The sequence below is a fragment of the Vipera berus genome, assembly GCF_964194415.1.
Source record: "Vipera berus genome assembly, chromosome: 3".
Classification (NCBI taxonomy): Eukaryota; Metazoa; Chordata; class Lepidosauria; order Squamata; family Viperidae; genus Vipera; species Vipera berus.
The window spans coordinates 46,667,759-46,685,061 of NC_138204.1; the positions used below are offsets into that span (position 1 = coordinate 46,667,759).

At 39.3% G+C, this 17,303-nt stretch overlaps 2 protein-coding genes across 8 annotated transcripts in view; both read left to right on the forward strand.

Moving 5' to 3' along the window:
• The window catches only part of PLEKHA6 (pleckstrin homology domain containing A6), a 217,233-nt gene extending 215,171 nt beyond the window's left edge, over positions 1 to 2,062 (forward strand). For all 7 annotated transcript variants that reach the window (XM_081324113.1, XM_081324115.1, XM_081324114.1 and 4 more), the window contains one exon: positions 1,305 to 2,062. The gene's annotated coding sequence lies outside the window, so the exon portion shown is untranslated. The remainder of the gene's footprint in view (positions 1 to 1,304) is intronic.
• A 9,780-nt stretch (positions 2,063 to 11,842) lies between these two features.
• GOLT1A (golgi transport 1A) lies at positions 11,843 to 17,303 on the forward strand (the record flags this gene model as incomplete). The annotated part of the gene is made up of 4 exons (XM_081325454.1): positions 11,843 to 11,959; positions 15,368 to 15,546; positions 16,162 to 16,225; positions 17,265 to 17,303. 4 exons carry the CDS (start codon positions 11,843 to 11,845, stop codon positions 17,301 to 17,303), a joined length of 399 nt encoding a protein of 132 aa, XP_081181580.1.

Sequence of the window (17,303 nt, forward strand, 5' to 3'; positions counted from 1 at the left end):
CCTGCATAATCTTAAGTTTAACTCGTGGCTTTTTCCCTGCCCACACAAATTTATTGATACCTCGCTGCCATTCCTCCAGATTAGAATCTTTCTTAAGAATCGGTATCATTTGAAACAAAAATAAAAATTTGGGCAGGACATTCATTTTCACTGCTGCAATCCGTCCCAGCAAAGACAATTGCAATTTTTGCCAACTCTCCAATTCCTTTTGAATTTTACCCCATAGTTTTTCATAATTATTTTTATATAGCTTTGTATTAGAGGGCGACAAAATCACCCTCTAATACAAAATCACTGACGTATTTTTTGATGCCCGAGGTCCTTCATTTAAGCTGTGACTTTATGCACATATAGCCATCCTGACAGCCCTAAGAGGGATATTTCAAGTATGAGTTCACAGGATAATACTGTCAGTCCAGCTTGGTAATGTGGAAGACAGTCCACAAATTACTAGGTTTCTGTGTTTTTAAAGACCTCAAGGATTAAATTGGGTGACAATGCTGGAATTTTGAAGCATCCAAAACAGACTTTGGCTCATACAACTCCAGTTCTATTGAAGAGATAACAGGAGTTTAATTTCCAGTCCTTTTCCCAAGGGACAGTAAGCATTACTATTGCGGTCAGAACAGTAAGAACAGAATACTGCTCTAGTGATTCTTCTCTGTCACAAAGCTTTAAGCAGAGATATAACCAAGGAGATGAGTAAACTCAGGTAGGCCTTGGAGGGTAGTTTTGTGCCCTGGCATTTTCTACCATTTTTATTTTTAAAGGTTCAGGGAAACTAAAAGAGTACCCTTGGTAACCACCAAAAGGAATTCACTGGGGAAAAAATTCAGTCCCCATTCCTCTCCCCATCAGTTTTTCCAAGGGAAGGGCAAATGCTTGTTTGCCAGCTTTAGCATTCATCCACAGAGGTGGTCCCAAGCTTTGTTCGGGCCTCTGGACCATTAAAAGTATTATTCTCACCTCTCCACTTAAATGCTAGACTTCTGTCTTCTGGTTAATATGGCTGATTTGGGAGTGACACTGGCAGAGTGGAAGAGATGTAACCAGCAGTGGTGGCAGCACTTCCTTCAAACGCTGCCTTATTCCTTCTGTGCCATGCTACTGTTCTACTGGGGCACCAAACTTGAGCTACCAATCTGGACTGACAAAGCTGAGTGACCATTCAACATGTCATCAAATACTTTACCTATGTGTCCCAAAGTACTTTAGCTATATTTATACTGCTGTCAGCAGGTTTCATCTTCAGTGATTATCACTAAAAAATTTTATCTCTTCTCTTCTTCCTCTGTTCTCCCCAGCACAAGCCCTGGCTGCTGTGAATGCTGTGAAGTTCCATGGAGCCACATTTTAACACATGAATTTGTCCTCTCAACTCTACTGCTTAATAATGTACATAACATAACCATTCCTATGGTTTGCCTACTATCTCCTGCGGTTGAGCTGCAGAAACATTCAGGAAGGAAAACTGCCTCTGAAGAAGACAAGTGTGCTTTGTCTTCGCTCTGGTTCTCCTCCCACTGCTGCCAAAGCTTGTACCAAAACCTCTCAGATGCCTGAAGAAGTCCCATTCTGCGAGATGGCTTCTTCCTCCCTGCAAGAGGAGTCAAGTCAAAGGACGGGTGGCTGAAGATCAGCAGAAGCATCAAATAATTTGAACTGAAAAACGAAAGCTGGTGATAGCAGGGGAATGTACAATTTCCTATCCTTAGGTAGCCATTTCCTAAATTTCTAACCTCCTTCATTACTTGCTTTTATTTTACTTTTTTTTTTACTTTGAGGGAGGAGAAATATATAAAGAATAGATTGCCGTGGCAGCCAGAGACTTTATAACCACTTTATTGAATTGAACGGCGTATTTTCCCTCCTCACACTTTGTTCCCATCTGCCATTCTGATTGGCTCTAGAAACTTTAAGCTATGGAATTAAGCAACCGATGCATGGTCATGCTGCCTATACTTATGTCTACCCACTCACAAGAAGAGGAAGAAGGAAGCATCGCTGAACCTTGTGGATATGGCAAATAAAGGGAACAGAAGGTTGTCAGTGTGAAGGGGGGGGGGAAACAGAAGCAGCTTTGAAATCTGCTAATTCTTAGGAATCTTGTAATGGCTGTGATAGGCTGAAGTGTTCCCACCCCCTCACTTTTCCTAAGTTTATGAGAAAGATGGAACAGAAAGTATGTGCAATGTACGTGGACATGTAATAGAAGTGTGGATGAAAGATACAAAGGGGAAGGATGGCCATAAAGGAGTTCAGTTTGATGGGATAAACCACTTTGTGTGTTTTAAGTTTACGGTGACTCAGAAGTGGGGCTGGTACGTGACATATGTATTCTCATATCAGAGCCAATTCAAAATAGTGCCACTCAGCTCTTGGTTCTCCAGGATATACGTTGGAGCCAGAAAGAAAGTATATGCTATGAAGATTTCGGCATCAAGAAACTAATGAAACAGCAAGTCTGCAAAAGAAATGGAAATGTGTCTGGACTTAACTGAAGCAAGCTATGAGCTGATTCCATAGTATGTATAAATCAATTCTCTCCTATGTATCATTGGAAGGAGAAAGTGAGGCTTTTTCAATTTTTGCCATTTGTAGCATTTCTCTCAACTTTAGACTAATGGAGCAACATTTACTTTGAAGTAGAATTCTCTCACTATCTCACACAGAGTGCATTTCATTCATCTCTGTCCAAGCTGGAGCTATAATAACAATCGCTTATGATCATGAACTTTAAGAGGAACTAAGCTCTTATGTCAAGAGTGCAAGACCTTCACTGTATTTGCTTCTATCAGCACCTGAAAGTTGGCAGCTTTCCCAAATGAGTCCTCCGTTTTTTCTAAAGTTGTGAAAATAATTCAGAAGGACAGGACAGGGGAGAGTTACTGTACTAAAAAAGGACTTGGGAAATTTACTCTTGTGAAGTACAGTAAGTACCAAGTTGTCCTAACTTATATTAAGCTAGATCAAAGATCTAATTTGGACCTTTTCCACACTGCAGTTGTACACTCAAAGGTTTATACATGGTAAATCCTGAATACCACTTAAAGCTAAGATGATCTTACCTGTTTAGAGATACAGTAATCAGACATTGCATTAAACCTTGTAACCAGGGCTTTTTTTCTCATAGAACGCTCAGAACGGAGTTCCAGCACCTTTTTTGGATAGAACCTTGTAGGGTAGGCAAGGCAGGCTGTATGACGTGTGAGTTCCGGCACCTTTTTCTTTTACAAAAAAAGCACTGCTTGTAACACTTCATAATCTGAATCCCATACTATTGAACTTGGGCACGGACAGGACCTGTCACCCAACGTAGTGCTTTTGAAAACAATCTGTCTTATTAATAGATGAATCAAAATATAATTGGATGATCATATGGCTCATAGATTTATTTCAAAGGCTATCAATTGATCATGCCCAATATAAAGCCAACTAGAGTCGATTTTATTGAAGGAAATAAAATTGTTCTAGATCAGAATACAAAAAATCAGCTAGCTTCTTTATAATCCAGACCTAGATATTCAATGAGTTCACTGCCATGTTTTCAAAAATTCTGCATTTCTTCCCCATCCCCCAATATTTTGCTTCTTCACAAGTACAGATAGTCCTTGACTTATGACCACAACTGAACCCAAAATTTATGTTGCTACATTTGTTAAGTGACTTTCGCCCCATTTTACAACCTTTCTTGCCACAGTTGCTAAGTAAATCACTTCAGTTGTAACTTGGTTGTTAAGTAAAAATCTGGCTTCCCCATTGACTTTCTTGTCAGAAGGTCACAAAAGGGGATCGCATGATCCTGGGACACTGCAATGGTCATAAATATGAGTCAGTTGACAATTGTCTGTATTTTGACCCCAGGCATGGGGATGCTGCAGTGGTCGTTAAGTGTGAAAAATGCTTAGAAGTTACTTTTTTCAGGGACATTGTAAAAGGAGAAGGAAACACAATTTTAAAAAAATCACACAGCAGTAGAAAATGGCTGTACTACAGTACCTACAAATGGATTCCATGAATACAGGTAATCATCGACTTATGACCACAATTGATCCCCAATTTTTTGCCCCATTTTACAACCTTTCTTGCCAAAGTTGTTGCAGTTCTTAAGTTAGCAATATGGTTGTTAAGTGAATCTGGTTTCCCCACTGACTTTGTTTGTCAGAAGATTACAAAAGAGGTTCACATGACCTTGGGATACTGCAACCATCATAAATATGAGTCAGTTGTCAAATGTCTGAATTTGGATCACCTGACCCATGGGGCTGCTGCAATTCTTTACCGTGATGCATGAAAAAATAGTTTGGATCCCAGCTGAAACAGAAAACGCTCGCTTTGAGCAGCACTGTTCCTTATGTTCAAACTTCTTCAAATAGTCTTGAAAATTCTCACAATTTTCCAAGGCTATCAAGAAGTCTAATTCTTTCATGGCTTTTTAGGGGTAACTTTAATATCCAAGTACCTACTTTAATCAATAGTTGACATACATTATCAATGCACATAAGTCTTTCAAATTCAAGTTTAAATAGGTATGAAATGTGATTTGCTTTGATTTTTTGTATGACAAAATGAATTAATACTCTAATTTTAAAGAGCAAAAGGTTTGCAGGGGGAAGCATCTCCACAGCATACAACTTTTTACAACAGAGAAGTGATGCCAGTGAGAAATCATTTAGGAAGAGTGAACTAAAATGGAGAGAATTCAGTACTTATAATATGCACCTTACCCTGTACCCTTTTCCCAACATATATATGATTTGGGCAACTCCCACATTTCAAAAGTTAGAGCTGTCCTCTTCAACGTCCCAGGAAAAGACAACAGCAAACCACTTCTGTTGAAAGAGAAGGCTGCAGGTGTGCATAGTCACCAGAATTTAAACTTAGGGATATCAAGTCAAGTTTGATCCCAAGAGAATAGAGTTCTATTTACAAAATGAAAAGAGCTAACTGCAGTATTACCAAATGATTCTTGGTCACCCCTGTTTGTGGTAAGGATATAGTTCTAAAGTAATAGTGCATTGGTGGAATTTGGCTGGCTCAGCAAAGTCTCTTAGCATCTATTTTGATGACTTGCTGATCCATTCTAGTCCGTGTATGTTAGACTGAAGAAACATGGAGAGACCAGGCATATCAGTCCATTAGAAGGAATATTTCTCAGGCCCACACATAGTAAAAGACTTAAGCTTCAAAATTTACCTATGCTTTTGGGGAGTAAATTCCACTGAAACGGGTATGGCTTATTCCTATTAGGCTTTAATCCTCAATGTATTTATAGTAAGGCTTTCTATCCACATTGGAGTTTCTAAGCATCCATATATATGATTATCCTGTTGAAATGAATGTTCAGAAAATAGAAAGTTAACTGCACAGTATCTCTGGAAGAGTTCTGATATTGTTGTTTTTAAGAATTTGTCTACGAATCTATCTCCATGTGTATTAAAAGGAATTAATGACTCAGCACCCAGAATCATCCTTCTGATCTAAGAGCTTAAGTGATAAATGTTCCCATCTCTTGCTATGTGGAATCTAGCATTATCGGGTCCTCTATCCTGCTGCTTGCTGCAAAAGAAGTACTGCCTTGGCATGTCTAAGAGTTCAGCTTCATCCATATTTACAAGCGAAACTTTCCATCGCCCTGTCCAACAAAGATGCTGTCTCTTTTTTAATTATTTAAATGAACTTGTTGGCAACATGTAGATCAGAGAATCAGAGTTTTAGACCCTTCTCCTTTAGCAATACTGTTGACATTCCACATTAATGAAGATGATGATGATGAAAGTATTTCATTCTGCTCTTGCAGTAGCTTCTGTTAGCTCATAAAAATGTTATCCCTTCATGATCCTCTACATGCCTTAATATGTGTTTTTAAAAATTATACCGTGATATATATGTGTGTGTACATTTATATATATTTTATATATATATATATATATATATATAATATATATGGGTTTCCTTCCTCTTCTCCCTATACTAATTTCTTTTGGGCCTACTTTCTCTGTGTACAGGGCTGCTGAAGCCTGTTTTGCCACTGAGTTTCTGAAATACAGACACTGGGTGGTGTATCAAAATAATTAAAGAAAGAAATTTTAAAAGGCATATTTAAATAAATATATATTTTTCTGCTTTTTATTAAAAGCAAATTTATTTAAAATGAATGAAAGCTGTCTGTAAGGGAGTGGTGCATTTATTTCCTTGTTACTAGGTAAGCTCATGTTTTCTACACCAGGGCCTAAGCCTCAGTTGATGCAACTTGGCAATAGCTTATTTGGAACTAGCAAAGCTGAGTTAACTTAACCCTGGTGAAGTTCTGGCTTGAAAGATATGTTGTCAGATGAATTATAGAACTGTAGCGTATCAGGGACCGCAAAGATTGTCTCGCTGGTATACAGCTATCCCACTGGGATCCTTTGCAATAGAGGTGGCTTTGAAATGTTGATGCCACTTATTTTTTTCCTCCCTTTTGTTCAGATTTGTTCATTTTGGTGTCACTAGCAGAGAGAAATCCCTGCAAGATAATTGTTTTATTTTCCTCTCTTCAGTCCCAACTGCTCTCTAAGCTGCTGTATTTACCTCCGCATGTCCAATCTAGTGGGAGAAAGGTACATTTTTCAGTCGGTACGTTTTTCCTTTCTGTGATTGACCCATTCCAAATGCTAGTAGCTTAGTAGAGAGATGAAGTAAGAGCTGAGGAAAGGTCTTAGTTAGCCTATGTGAAGGATTATCTATTTAGATTTGGCCCTCTCTTAATTTAGAGAGTGGCTCCTTATTCTACCTCTTTTGAAGACTTGGAGGTAGTGGTCCTACTTGTGCAGCTGCTTGATAAACATGGCAACCATCTCAAAAGAAAACCATTCCACCAATATTTTAGGGCAGGGGTCCCCAGCCTGTGGGCCATGGCCCGCTACTGGTCCATGTCCTATTTACAACCGGGCCAAGTGAGTGGCTGGCTGGTTCTCACGTGTGTTTGCGCGTGCACAGCCCCACTCACATGAGCATCGTGGGCGCTTGGGGCCCCACTTGCGCGAGAGCTCGGAGCATCACTCTCATGAGTGTCACAGGGGCTCTCAACCCCACTTGCGCAAACAATGGGTGCTCATGCACACTCCTGTACCTCCCACAAAATTATCCTCTCTTTTTTTCCCCTCCCCCCTTCCGGGCCACCACCCTGGAAAGGTTGGAGAACTCTATTTTAGGGTATAGAGGGCAATGTAAAGATGGTGTTACATTTTGTAATCTCAGCTCAGCTCAGCTGATTTTTTTCTTTCAGGGAAGTGCAAATCCCTTCTCAAATCACCTTTTCTCCTTTCCTACATATAAAACAGGCACTTTTTTGCTATTATGGAAAGCATTAAAATGATATGAATAACATCAAAAAGCATTCTCTTATCCTTCTCAAGCCCTCTGTTCAATTCATAGCAAGGTAGGATTGTAACTGATTATTGCCAGTGTCAGTTTAAGCATCCTGAGGCTTTTAATCAATATTTCTCAACCTTGGTAGCTTGTAGATGTGTGAAGTTCAACTTTCAGAATTTCCCAGCCAGCAGAGCTGGCTTTCCAGTATCTGACTAGAGAATTCTGGGAGCTGAAGTCCATGAGTCTTTCAGCTGCCAAGGCTGAGAAACATTGCTCTAAGTTCTCAGCAGAGCACATTTAGGTTACAGTTTTGCAGTATTGTAGAACTCTGTTTTTAACATGTTTTATTTTTTGCATACATGTGCATGTGTGTTCCTTTCTAATAAAATGTTCATATACCAGCAGCACCTGCAACCAATAAATACTGCATTATTTATGCACATTATTTGGAGAGAAAAAAACTTGTGTTAGATGTTAAAATTATCAAAGAAGCAATGTGATGTTGATGTCTTTCTTTTTCTTTCTTTTTGTATAAAAGTGACCTTAGATTATGACAATTATAAAAATTAGCTGTTCTGTGATTGAAAACAATATGTTGGTGACTTGGGGGTTCTTCACACCAAACCAAGGGATAATCTTTCCATAATTAAATAATACTTAATATTATTTCCTGCAACATTTGTTCTAGGTGTAGTTACTTTAAAAGGTCCTCCCGCTCAAAACAAAAAAATAATAATAATACCAACACACGCAAGAAAAACAGAACAAAATAAATGCATTTGTACCTTGCAAGTTTGTATAAAGCAAATAAATAAAAAATGGATGGTTTATAACTAGACTGTGTGTGCTTCCCTTTTTTTAATATGGAAGTGTTAAGACCTAGGAAAAGGCGGGATAGAAAGGTATACTGTACACAGTTGTCCTCAGAGTGTACTGTTCTCTATATTTCTATATATTTCAGCTGAATATATACAGCTACGTTTATTTACTATTGAATTTTTTTTCACTCACTGCAGTTGAGGAACTCTTGGAGGCTTACATCTCCACGGTACAGATGCATAACAATAAAGAATAAACTGTCCCCCCCTAATAAACCACCAATAAAGTCATAAAATGAGCACGAAGGAATATAGATCATGGGTTTTCATCTCTTAATGATATGCCAGTAAATACATATATAGTTGCACTCACAATAAATCCTATCAGTATTCAAGGATGAGAGCCTCCTTGAGTACCATAGCTAAATGTAGAAACCATACTTTATCTGTTATCAAGGAAGTGAGGCTCTGAAGTTAAATTAATAAATTTATCATCCTATGGTACAGTTTTTACTCAAATATATCTAGTAATAACATATGAAATTAATACAAGAAACCATTTTTAGAAACAGTTATGAGTATACATTTCATGTATATCATGTTCTGCATGAGTCATTTGTTTTCCTGCATTAGCTATTTAGTAAGTATTAATATGATGCATCTTCTTCCCTATAAAAAATATGTTCTGTGACTCACACGTAGATGATGTAGATGTCCCTGGTCATTTAATTATTTGTATAATGATGGTTTGTGCTGATTGCCAGGTCAAAAACTGAAACTTATTTTTTTATAACAATATATCTATGTACTAAAAGGAAATGCTCTGAAGTACATTGAAGAGGAAAAAAATATGATATTTATATGGAAGAGAGGCAAAATAGCAAAATGCTAACATGAAACAATTTCTATCAGATAATCAAAATCTCAATATCCCATCTTGTTCCCTAGTTTAAAAAAAAGGCTTTTTCTGGTGTTTACTTGTTCCGTTTTAGGACTCCCTTCCTAAAATATGCATTTGCAACTGCTATCTAGCAATTTATCATTCATTGGATTGTACATTTAATTTTTATTTTTTAATAAAAGAAATAATGATTCACAAAAAGTTAGACAAAAGAAAATATAGATTTGTATTAAAGTGGCATATACTACTTATGGGCATAGAATCACATTTAGAAATTGAAATTCCACTTAAATATCACAACAGGGACCAATTGGTTGTTACTCTATATCTCAGGTTTTGCTTTCTCTGGCTGGTTGGTTGGTTGGTTGGTTGGTTTATTTATGTGTCCCACCATTATTATTTTACAAATAACTCAAGTCGTGAACAAATCCAAGCCAACTTCCTCCTCCTATTTTTCCCCACAACAACCCTGTGAGGTAGTTTGAGCTGAGAGAATGTGACTGGCCCAAAGTCACCCAATTAGCTTTTATGTTTCATATTACACTGATAGCCTGTCAGGCAGAGGTCACTTTTAAAGGAGAATCTGTCTTCTGATAAACATTGTGTCAGAGAAGCTTTTCTCAACCTTACCAACTTTAAACTCTATAGACTTCAACTTCCAGAATTCCCCAGCCAGCACTGAAGTCCTCAGGGGTTAAAGTTGCCATGATTGAGAAACACTATATTAGATGATAGTCCTCTGCAAGGTAGGATCCAAACCATCCTACAGCTTGGAAGTAATGATAAGAGGTCTTGAAGGAAAACAAAAACAAAGCCAGGGCTAATGGGATGGTAAGGGGAGTACTCAATATATTAAACCATACAAATACTTGCACAAGTAGTGTTACTTTTTGCAGGATTATTCTGGAAATGCCTTGTTAAGCAGAGCTACAGGCAGTTACTAGGTGCCACTATCTATTTCCTTTTCAAGATCCAGGATACAGGAAATACAAACTATATGATTGTAACAACACTGCTCACCTTGTAAGATCTATAATGGTAGTTCAATGAAGTATCCATTGCACAGAGGTTAATAATTTGCAGGATGATGCAGTAAGGGCTAAAGGTCTTTCCAAGGTTCACTAACTGAGAAATACATGGAGGTCTTGACAGCCAATCCTTTCTAAGCCTTCAGCAGCAAATATGTTGGAAATTACAGAACTTCAGAGTGAGTATGAACTTAGCAGATAGGGTTTTGTTATCATATTTCAGCAATATGTCATTGGTTTCACTCTGAAATTATAATCAAAGTTAATCTGTTTGAAAGCTCAGACCTCTTTAAAATTGTGTTACAATTGATTGCTCTATTGGCACATTTATTACAAATTTGCTTATGGGAAACAATCTAAGTAAATCTACTTGCTTCTGGTCCCAGGGGACAAGTCAGATAACTTCACAGTATTTCTAATTGGCACTGGTGATCTCTCAGCAGTGTGATTTAGTCTAACCTGAAATGTGTTCCTAAGAAGATGCTGTAGGGCAGGGGTGTCAAACTCAGTTTCATTGAGGGCCGCATCAGCATTGCGGTTGCCCTCAGGGGGCCGGGTGGGTATGGCCAGGGTGGGCGTGGCCTACTGGGTGGGCATGGCTAGAGTGCATATGGCCTACTGGGTGGGCATGGTCAGCTCTACCTCGTTCGCATCAAGGGTGCCTATGGGGGCCTGGGCAGGAGTGGGACAGATCTGAGGGTCTCTGGCAGAAGGAGGGTCTCTGGGCCAGGGCCAAGGCAGTGGGGGCCATTCCCTCACTGTTTCCAGGATGGCTTTGCAGGCCACATGAAATCACTTCATGGGCCGGATCCGGCCCCCGGGCCTTGTGTTTGACATGTATGCTGTAGGGTCATAACCAACAGACATTTTGTTGTTGTTAGTTGCGAAGTTGTGTCCGATCCATCGCGACCCCATGGACAAGTCCTCTACCATCTTCTGGAGTCCATTTAAGCTCACGCCTACTGCTTCAGTGACTCAGACTGTATTAAATGGTCACCCAAAAATAATCCTCCCACAATTGCCAATAATATGTAAGTCAGCTGTGGCTAACTAGGAATTCTGAGTGTTGTAGTCCAATACAACTACAGGTTACCACCAGGTTGAGCAAAGCTAAGGTAAACTAATTTAAGTGTGAAGCAATGTGAGAAGCAAAACCATGCACTGATGTCGATTCACACCAGAAATATTTCAAGATGCTTAAAAGGAGTTTCTCTGAGTAAAAGAAAACCAGTAACAAGAAAGGTTTATAATATTTTGTATTAAGATTGTTCATTCCAAACTTAGTAATTAAAGTTGGTTCATTTTGGATCTGCACCACATTAGAAGCTGGTTTCAAAGATACAACTGATATGCCTACGGGATCAAGTTTTCTGGTTGAAAAGGTATTGGAAAGATGTGAAAGAAACTGATCTACTGTATATCCTATAACGGCTAGGCAAATGAAAAAAAAATCTTATGCCTAAAGACTTTAGGGACAGAAATTAGAATGAGAGAGATGAAGGATGTCATCTAACCTGAATCATCAGAGGAATAGAATGAAATTTGGGCGATGTCAAAAAATTCAAACAGGGTTGAATTTTATGTTGAGGCCACTACTGTACTTCAGTCTTTTATTTTAACCTGAAATGAGCCAGCAGTCCTTCAGCTATCCCAAGCACCAAAATCTTTTCCTTCTGCTAAATTTCATGTGATCCTGGCTCACTTCAATTAGGTGATCCCTTAAGATTGCTGTGATTTTGATGGTACCAATTTCATCTATTGTAGAAATTGGTGTTGGGCTTGTTGGCTTTGGGATATTCTTCCTCCTGTTTGGTATATTGTTGTACATGGATTCGGTGCTTCTGGCCTTTGGAAATGTAAGTTTTTTTTAAAGTATCAAATGTTTTGTGCAAAAAGAAATAATAAGCAGTGAGTATGATAAGGGACGCGGTGGCTCAGTGGGTTAGGACGCTGAGCTTGTCAATCAGAAGATCGGCAGTTTGGTGGGTCAAATCCCGAGTGCCGCGTAGCAGAGTGAGCGCCTGTTACTCATCCCAGCTTCTGCCAACCTAGCAGTTTGAAAGCACATAAAAATGCAAGTAGAAAAATAGGGACCACTATGGTGGGAAGGTAACAGTGTTCCGTGTGCCTTTGGCATCTAGTCATGCTGGCCACATGACCACGGAGACGTCCTCGGACAAACGCTGGCTCTTCGGCTTTGAAACAGAGATGAGCACCGACCCCTACAGTCGGAAACGACTAGCACGCATGTGCGGGGGAACCTTTAAATTTACCTTTTATGATAAAATAATAGGTGGATTTATTTTAAAAAACTTTCAATTTTGCTGAGCCTGCTTTACAAGAACTTCCACTCATATATTTTTATGCTTTAAGGATAAGTGCATTTATTTATAAACTGATTTTTTAATCAGTCAGGCACATGAGCTTTGACTACCAGATCAGAATTAGCCATTTTAACCCGTTAAAGATTTTAGTTTAAAATTGTGCATGGTTTAATAAATATATATAAAAATGTAAGAATGGCTGCAGGGTGACACTGTTCCAAAACAAATAACACATGTAGCTTCCCATATCAATCGTCATTCAGCATCTGTTGCCATGGTGGCTGACTTGAAGAAGAAAAGGCAGATTCTAGAGGTAAGCATCAGAAATAGGACACTGAACTGTGAACTAGACTGGTGGGGAAAGTGGGGAGAGAATTCTGGTGCAACAAAAAGTTTTCACATCCACCCTACATAAACAGAGAAAATGTTACTTCATCCATCCATTCATGAATCAATTTCTGCAGGAAAAAATAAATGCATTTTCTGGCATTTTGCATATTGGTTGATCTCCGCCTAAGAGAAGGGCAAAAATCATAAAAGTCTCATCAACTTCATCCCAGCTCTCTTCTCTTCTCTTCTCTTCTCTTCTCTTCTCTTCTCTTCTCTTCTCTTCTCTTCTCTTCTCTTCTCTTCTCTTCTCTTCTCTTCTCTTCTCTCCTCTCCTCTCCTCTCCTCTCCTCTCCCCTCCCCTCCCCTACACTACACTACACTACACTACACTACACTACACTACACTACACTACACTACACTACACTACACTACACTACACTACACTACTCTACTTGGAGTGGGAATAGCATTCAAATATTCCCATCTCAGATCAATTCAATTGCACTTTAAGGTAGCATTAGCAGATATACATTTCTAGTAGACTTATTTATTTGAATTCTTTTTTTTTAAATGAACAGTTGCTATACAGTGGTACCTGTGAAGCTGTCATGCCAAATTTACTCTTAAAAATGATTTTTAAAAAAGAGAAAAAATACAACCAATGTTCTCTTTCCTATTCAACAATATAAGATAGTTTGGTCAAACAGAATATAAAATTGGGCCCAACTATATATAGCCATTGTGGCAAACCTATGGCACGAGTGCCACAGATGGCACTCACAGCCCACTCTGTTGGCAGGCACACCATAGTCCCAGTCCTAGCCCTTCAGCTGGGTTTTATAAAACCTTTTCATAAGTAACTACCCTCCTAACCATACCCAAGCACTCCAAAATCGTGGGCAATGGCCATTTTGTTCTATGAGTTCATGGTGACCTAATCCTAACCCTAGTTGAATTTTTTCTCCAATCGGATTTTCCCATGTATTTATCCAGGAAACATAGAGAGGCCAGGCTAGACAAGTAAGTACACTCCTAACCATACCCAAGCACTCCAAATTCATTGGCAATGTCCATTTTGCTCTATGAGTTCATGGTGACCTAACCCTAACCCTTAGTGGAATTTTCCTCCAATGGGATTTTCCCATGTATTTTACCAGGAAACATAGATAGAGCAGCCAAGAAAAGTAAGTGACCTCCTAACCATACCCAAGAACTCTGAATTATATGGCGATGTCCATTTTGCTCTATGAGTTCACTGTGACCTAACCCTAAGTGGAATTTTTCTCCTATGGGATTTTCCCATGTATTTTACCAGGAAACATAGATAGGGCAGGCTAGAAAAGTAAGTACCCTCCTAACCAGGGCTTGTTTTCTCATAGAACGCTCAGAACGGAGTTCCGGCACCTTTTTTGGATGGAACCTTGTAGGGTAGGCAAGGCGGGTTGTATGACATGTGTGAGTTCTGGCACCTTTTTCTTTTACAAAAAAAGCACTGCTCCTAACCATACCCAAGCACTCCGAATTCATTGGTGTTGTCCATTTTGTTCTATGAGTTCATGGTGACCTAACCCTTACCCTAAGTGGAATTTTCCTCCTATGGGATTTTCCTATGTATTTTACCAGGGAACATTGATAGAGCAGCTTAGAAAAGTAAGTCCCCTCCTAATCATACCCAAGCACTCTGAATTATATGGCAATGTCCATTTTTCTCTTTGAATTCATTGTGACCTAACCCTAACCCTAAGTGGAATTTTCCTCCAATGTGATTTTCCCATGCATTTATCCAGGAAACATAGATAGGGCAGGCTAGAAAAGTAAGTGCCCTCCAAATCATACCCTAGCACTCTGAATTCATTGGCGGTGTCCATTTTTCTCTAAGAGTTCATGGTGACCTAACCCTAACCCTAAATGGAATTTTCCTCCAATGGTATTTTCCCATGTATTTTACCAGGAAACATAGATAGGGCAGGCTAGAAAAGTAAGTGCCCTCCAAACCATACCCAAGCATTCTTAATTTGTTGGCAATGTCCATTTTGCTCTCCGAGTTCATGGTTTCCTAATTCTAAGTCTAAGTCCGTGGTGATGAACCTATGGGACATGTGCCCTAGGTGGCACCCAGAATCCTGTCTGTGGGCTCGCGTGCCATTGCCCCAGTCCTAGGCCTTCAGCTGGCTTTTATAAACCTTTTCGCTTTAGGCCTCTGCCACCATGTGCAAAAAAAAAGGTTCAATCAATCAATCAATCAATTTCCACTTCTCATGGGAAAAAGAAAGATTTTGCAAAGTTGGAATTAATTGATTGAACGTTTTAGTCCCACTCAGTCTGCCATTACCAGCGCAACCACACCCACCCAATGGGCCATGCCCACCCAATTGGCCACACCCACCCAATGGGCCACACCCACCCAACGGGCCATGCCCACCTGGTACACAACAATACATTAGTGGGTTTGGGGTTGCAGTTTGGGCACTCGGTCTCTAAAAGGTTCACCATCACTGATATATAGGATTCAGCTTCCATTATTTTTCCCATAAAATACTGTATTGTATAAAGATTGCTATTCTGGCTACATTCCAGTGAATCCTGAAATCTATTCTTTGCTTCCTTAGATCTTGTTCCTGTGTGGCTTGGCTGTTATAATTGGACTAAGAAGAACTTTTGGATTCTTTTTCCAAAAGGAGAAACTTAAGGGAACCAGTTTCTTTCTAGGAGGCATAATCATTGTTCTGCTTCGGTGGCCTCTACTAGGCATGATGCTAGAAACCTATGGTTTCATTAATCTCTTCAGGTGATCAATCCTCCTAAACCATTGCATTTTTTATAGGAAATCATGTATGTGAAAGTTTTGGGTTGTACTAATTCTCTGAGCTTGGTTTTCAGTCAAAAGAATGGAGTGGAAGTAACAGTTACTGGAAGAAGAACAGGGATTGTAAAGGAGAGCTGTTTGTTCTCTAGCCATGAATATTGGGCATTGAGGGCCCACAGTGCCACCTTCAGGGTTGCCAGTTAACCCAAAAGAACGCTACAAAAGATGAGGGATATCTGAAAAAAGTAGGAAAAATAATAATCTGCAAATGTAAAACCAAGCTCTAAGAATTTATGTAATCCAATCTGGAACTACATATATTCTGTAACATTATACATAATCAAACCCATATTATTTGTGCATTTGATAGCTTCTCTGTCTTAATCAATTGGGGTTGGTGTTTTTATTTTTAAATATACTTTGTGCTTATATTGTCTTTTAATTCTGATAGCTGCCCAGAATCATGTTGGTGGGATAGGGGTGGGTAGTTTTACCTTTCGACAAAAAATATTAATAGTGTCACATCTGATTTTGATCTCAAGTTCATTTGCAGTTGATTATTTTCATCAGTAATTAACTTTTTTCTTTTTTCTTTAGGAGCTTTTTCCCAATTGCTTTTGGATTTCTGGGATCACTGGTGAACGTCTCATTTTTGAACAAGGTAATGAAAAGCTGGGGTGATCCCATGAGAAACAGGATTGGGGTGAACAAAGTCCTGCACCCTCTAAGCCAGGGGTCTGCAACCTTGACAACTTTAAGACTTGTGGACCTCAGCTCCCAGAATTCCTCAGCCAGGTGGCTGAGGAATTCTGGGAGCTGAGGTCCACAAGTCCTAAAGTTGTCAAGGATGCAGACCCCTGGTCTAAGCAGCCTGCCCTCTTGCATGCCCCCCTGCTGACATATTGTCTATGTCTTTAGCTTCTTTAGTTGAGGACTCTGGGAGATTCATTCCAACACATCTGGATAGAGATCATTGAGCAAAGTTGGCCTTAAAAGTACAGTAGGAAACATTACTGAAACAGTCACTCATGCCCTGGTCACTCCATAAGCTGACTACAGCAATGTATTCTATGTCGGTCTGCCCTTGAAGACTATCTGTAAACTTCAACTAGTCTGGAATGCAGCACCATGGGTAGCCAAGGGCATGCCTCAATATGCTCATGTAACACTTCTGCTTTGTGAGCTGTACTGGTTGCAAGTTTGCTTCCAGATGTGCAGGTGCTGGTTACTTGAGATAGGCACAATATTGTGCCTCTCTCCCACAATATTGGACTAGCCAATTCAGTCTGGCACAGTTGGCAGATTATGAGTTCCTTCAATTAAGCTATGTCATCTATGCAGACCCCAGAGGGGCACCTTCTCTTTTGCAGCATCTGCCTTTTGGAATGAGGTTCCCCCTAAGATTGAATGGTTCCCACTCTGCTGGTGTTTTGAAAGGGCCTCAAGAACTTGCTCATAATGCTGGTGGAGATGAATTCACAAATTTATGTTTATCATTGATGGTTCACTAACATAAACCCAGTACCATTCAATATCATTCCCACTGGAAACAATGATCTTAGGAGTGTGATCATTAATTGAATCAAGTTTAATATGTCATATATCTTTGTTCTTTTATCCTAGTTGCTGTAATTTTCATTCCATCATATAATTCTTTATAATATTATTAGTAAAATAATTAGTAATTTTTCTTGTTACAGTTCTTTCAGAAATTTGGAGACACCAGCTCTGCAGTGTAA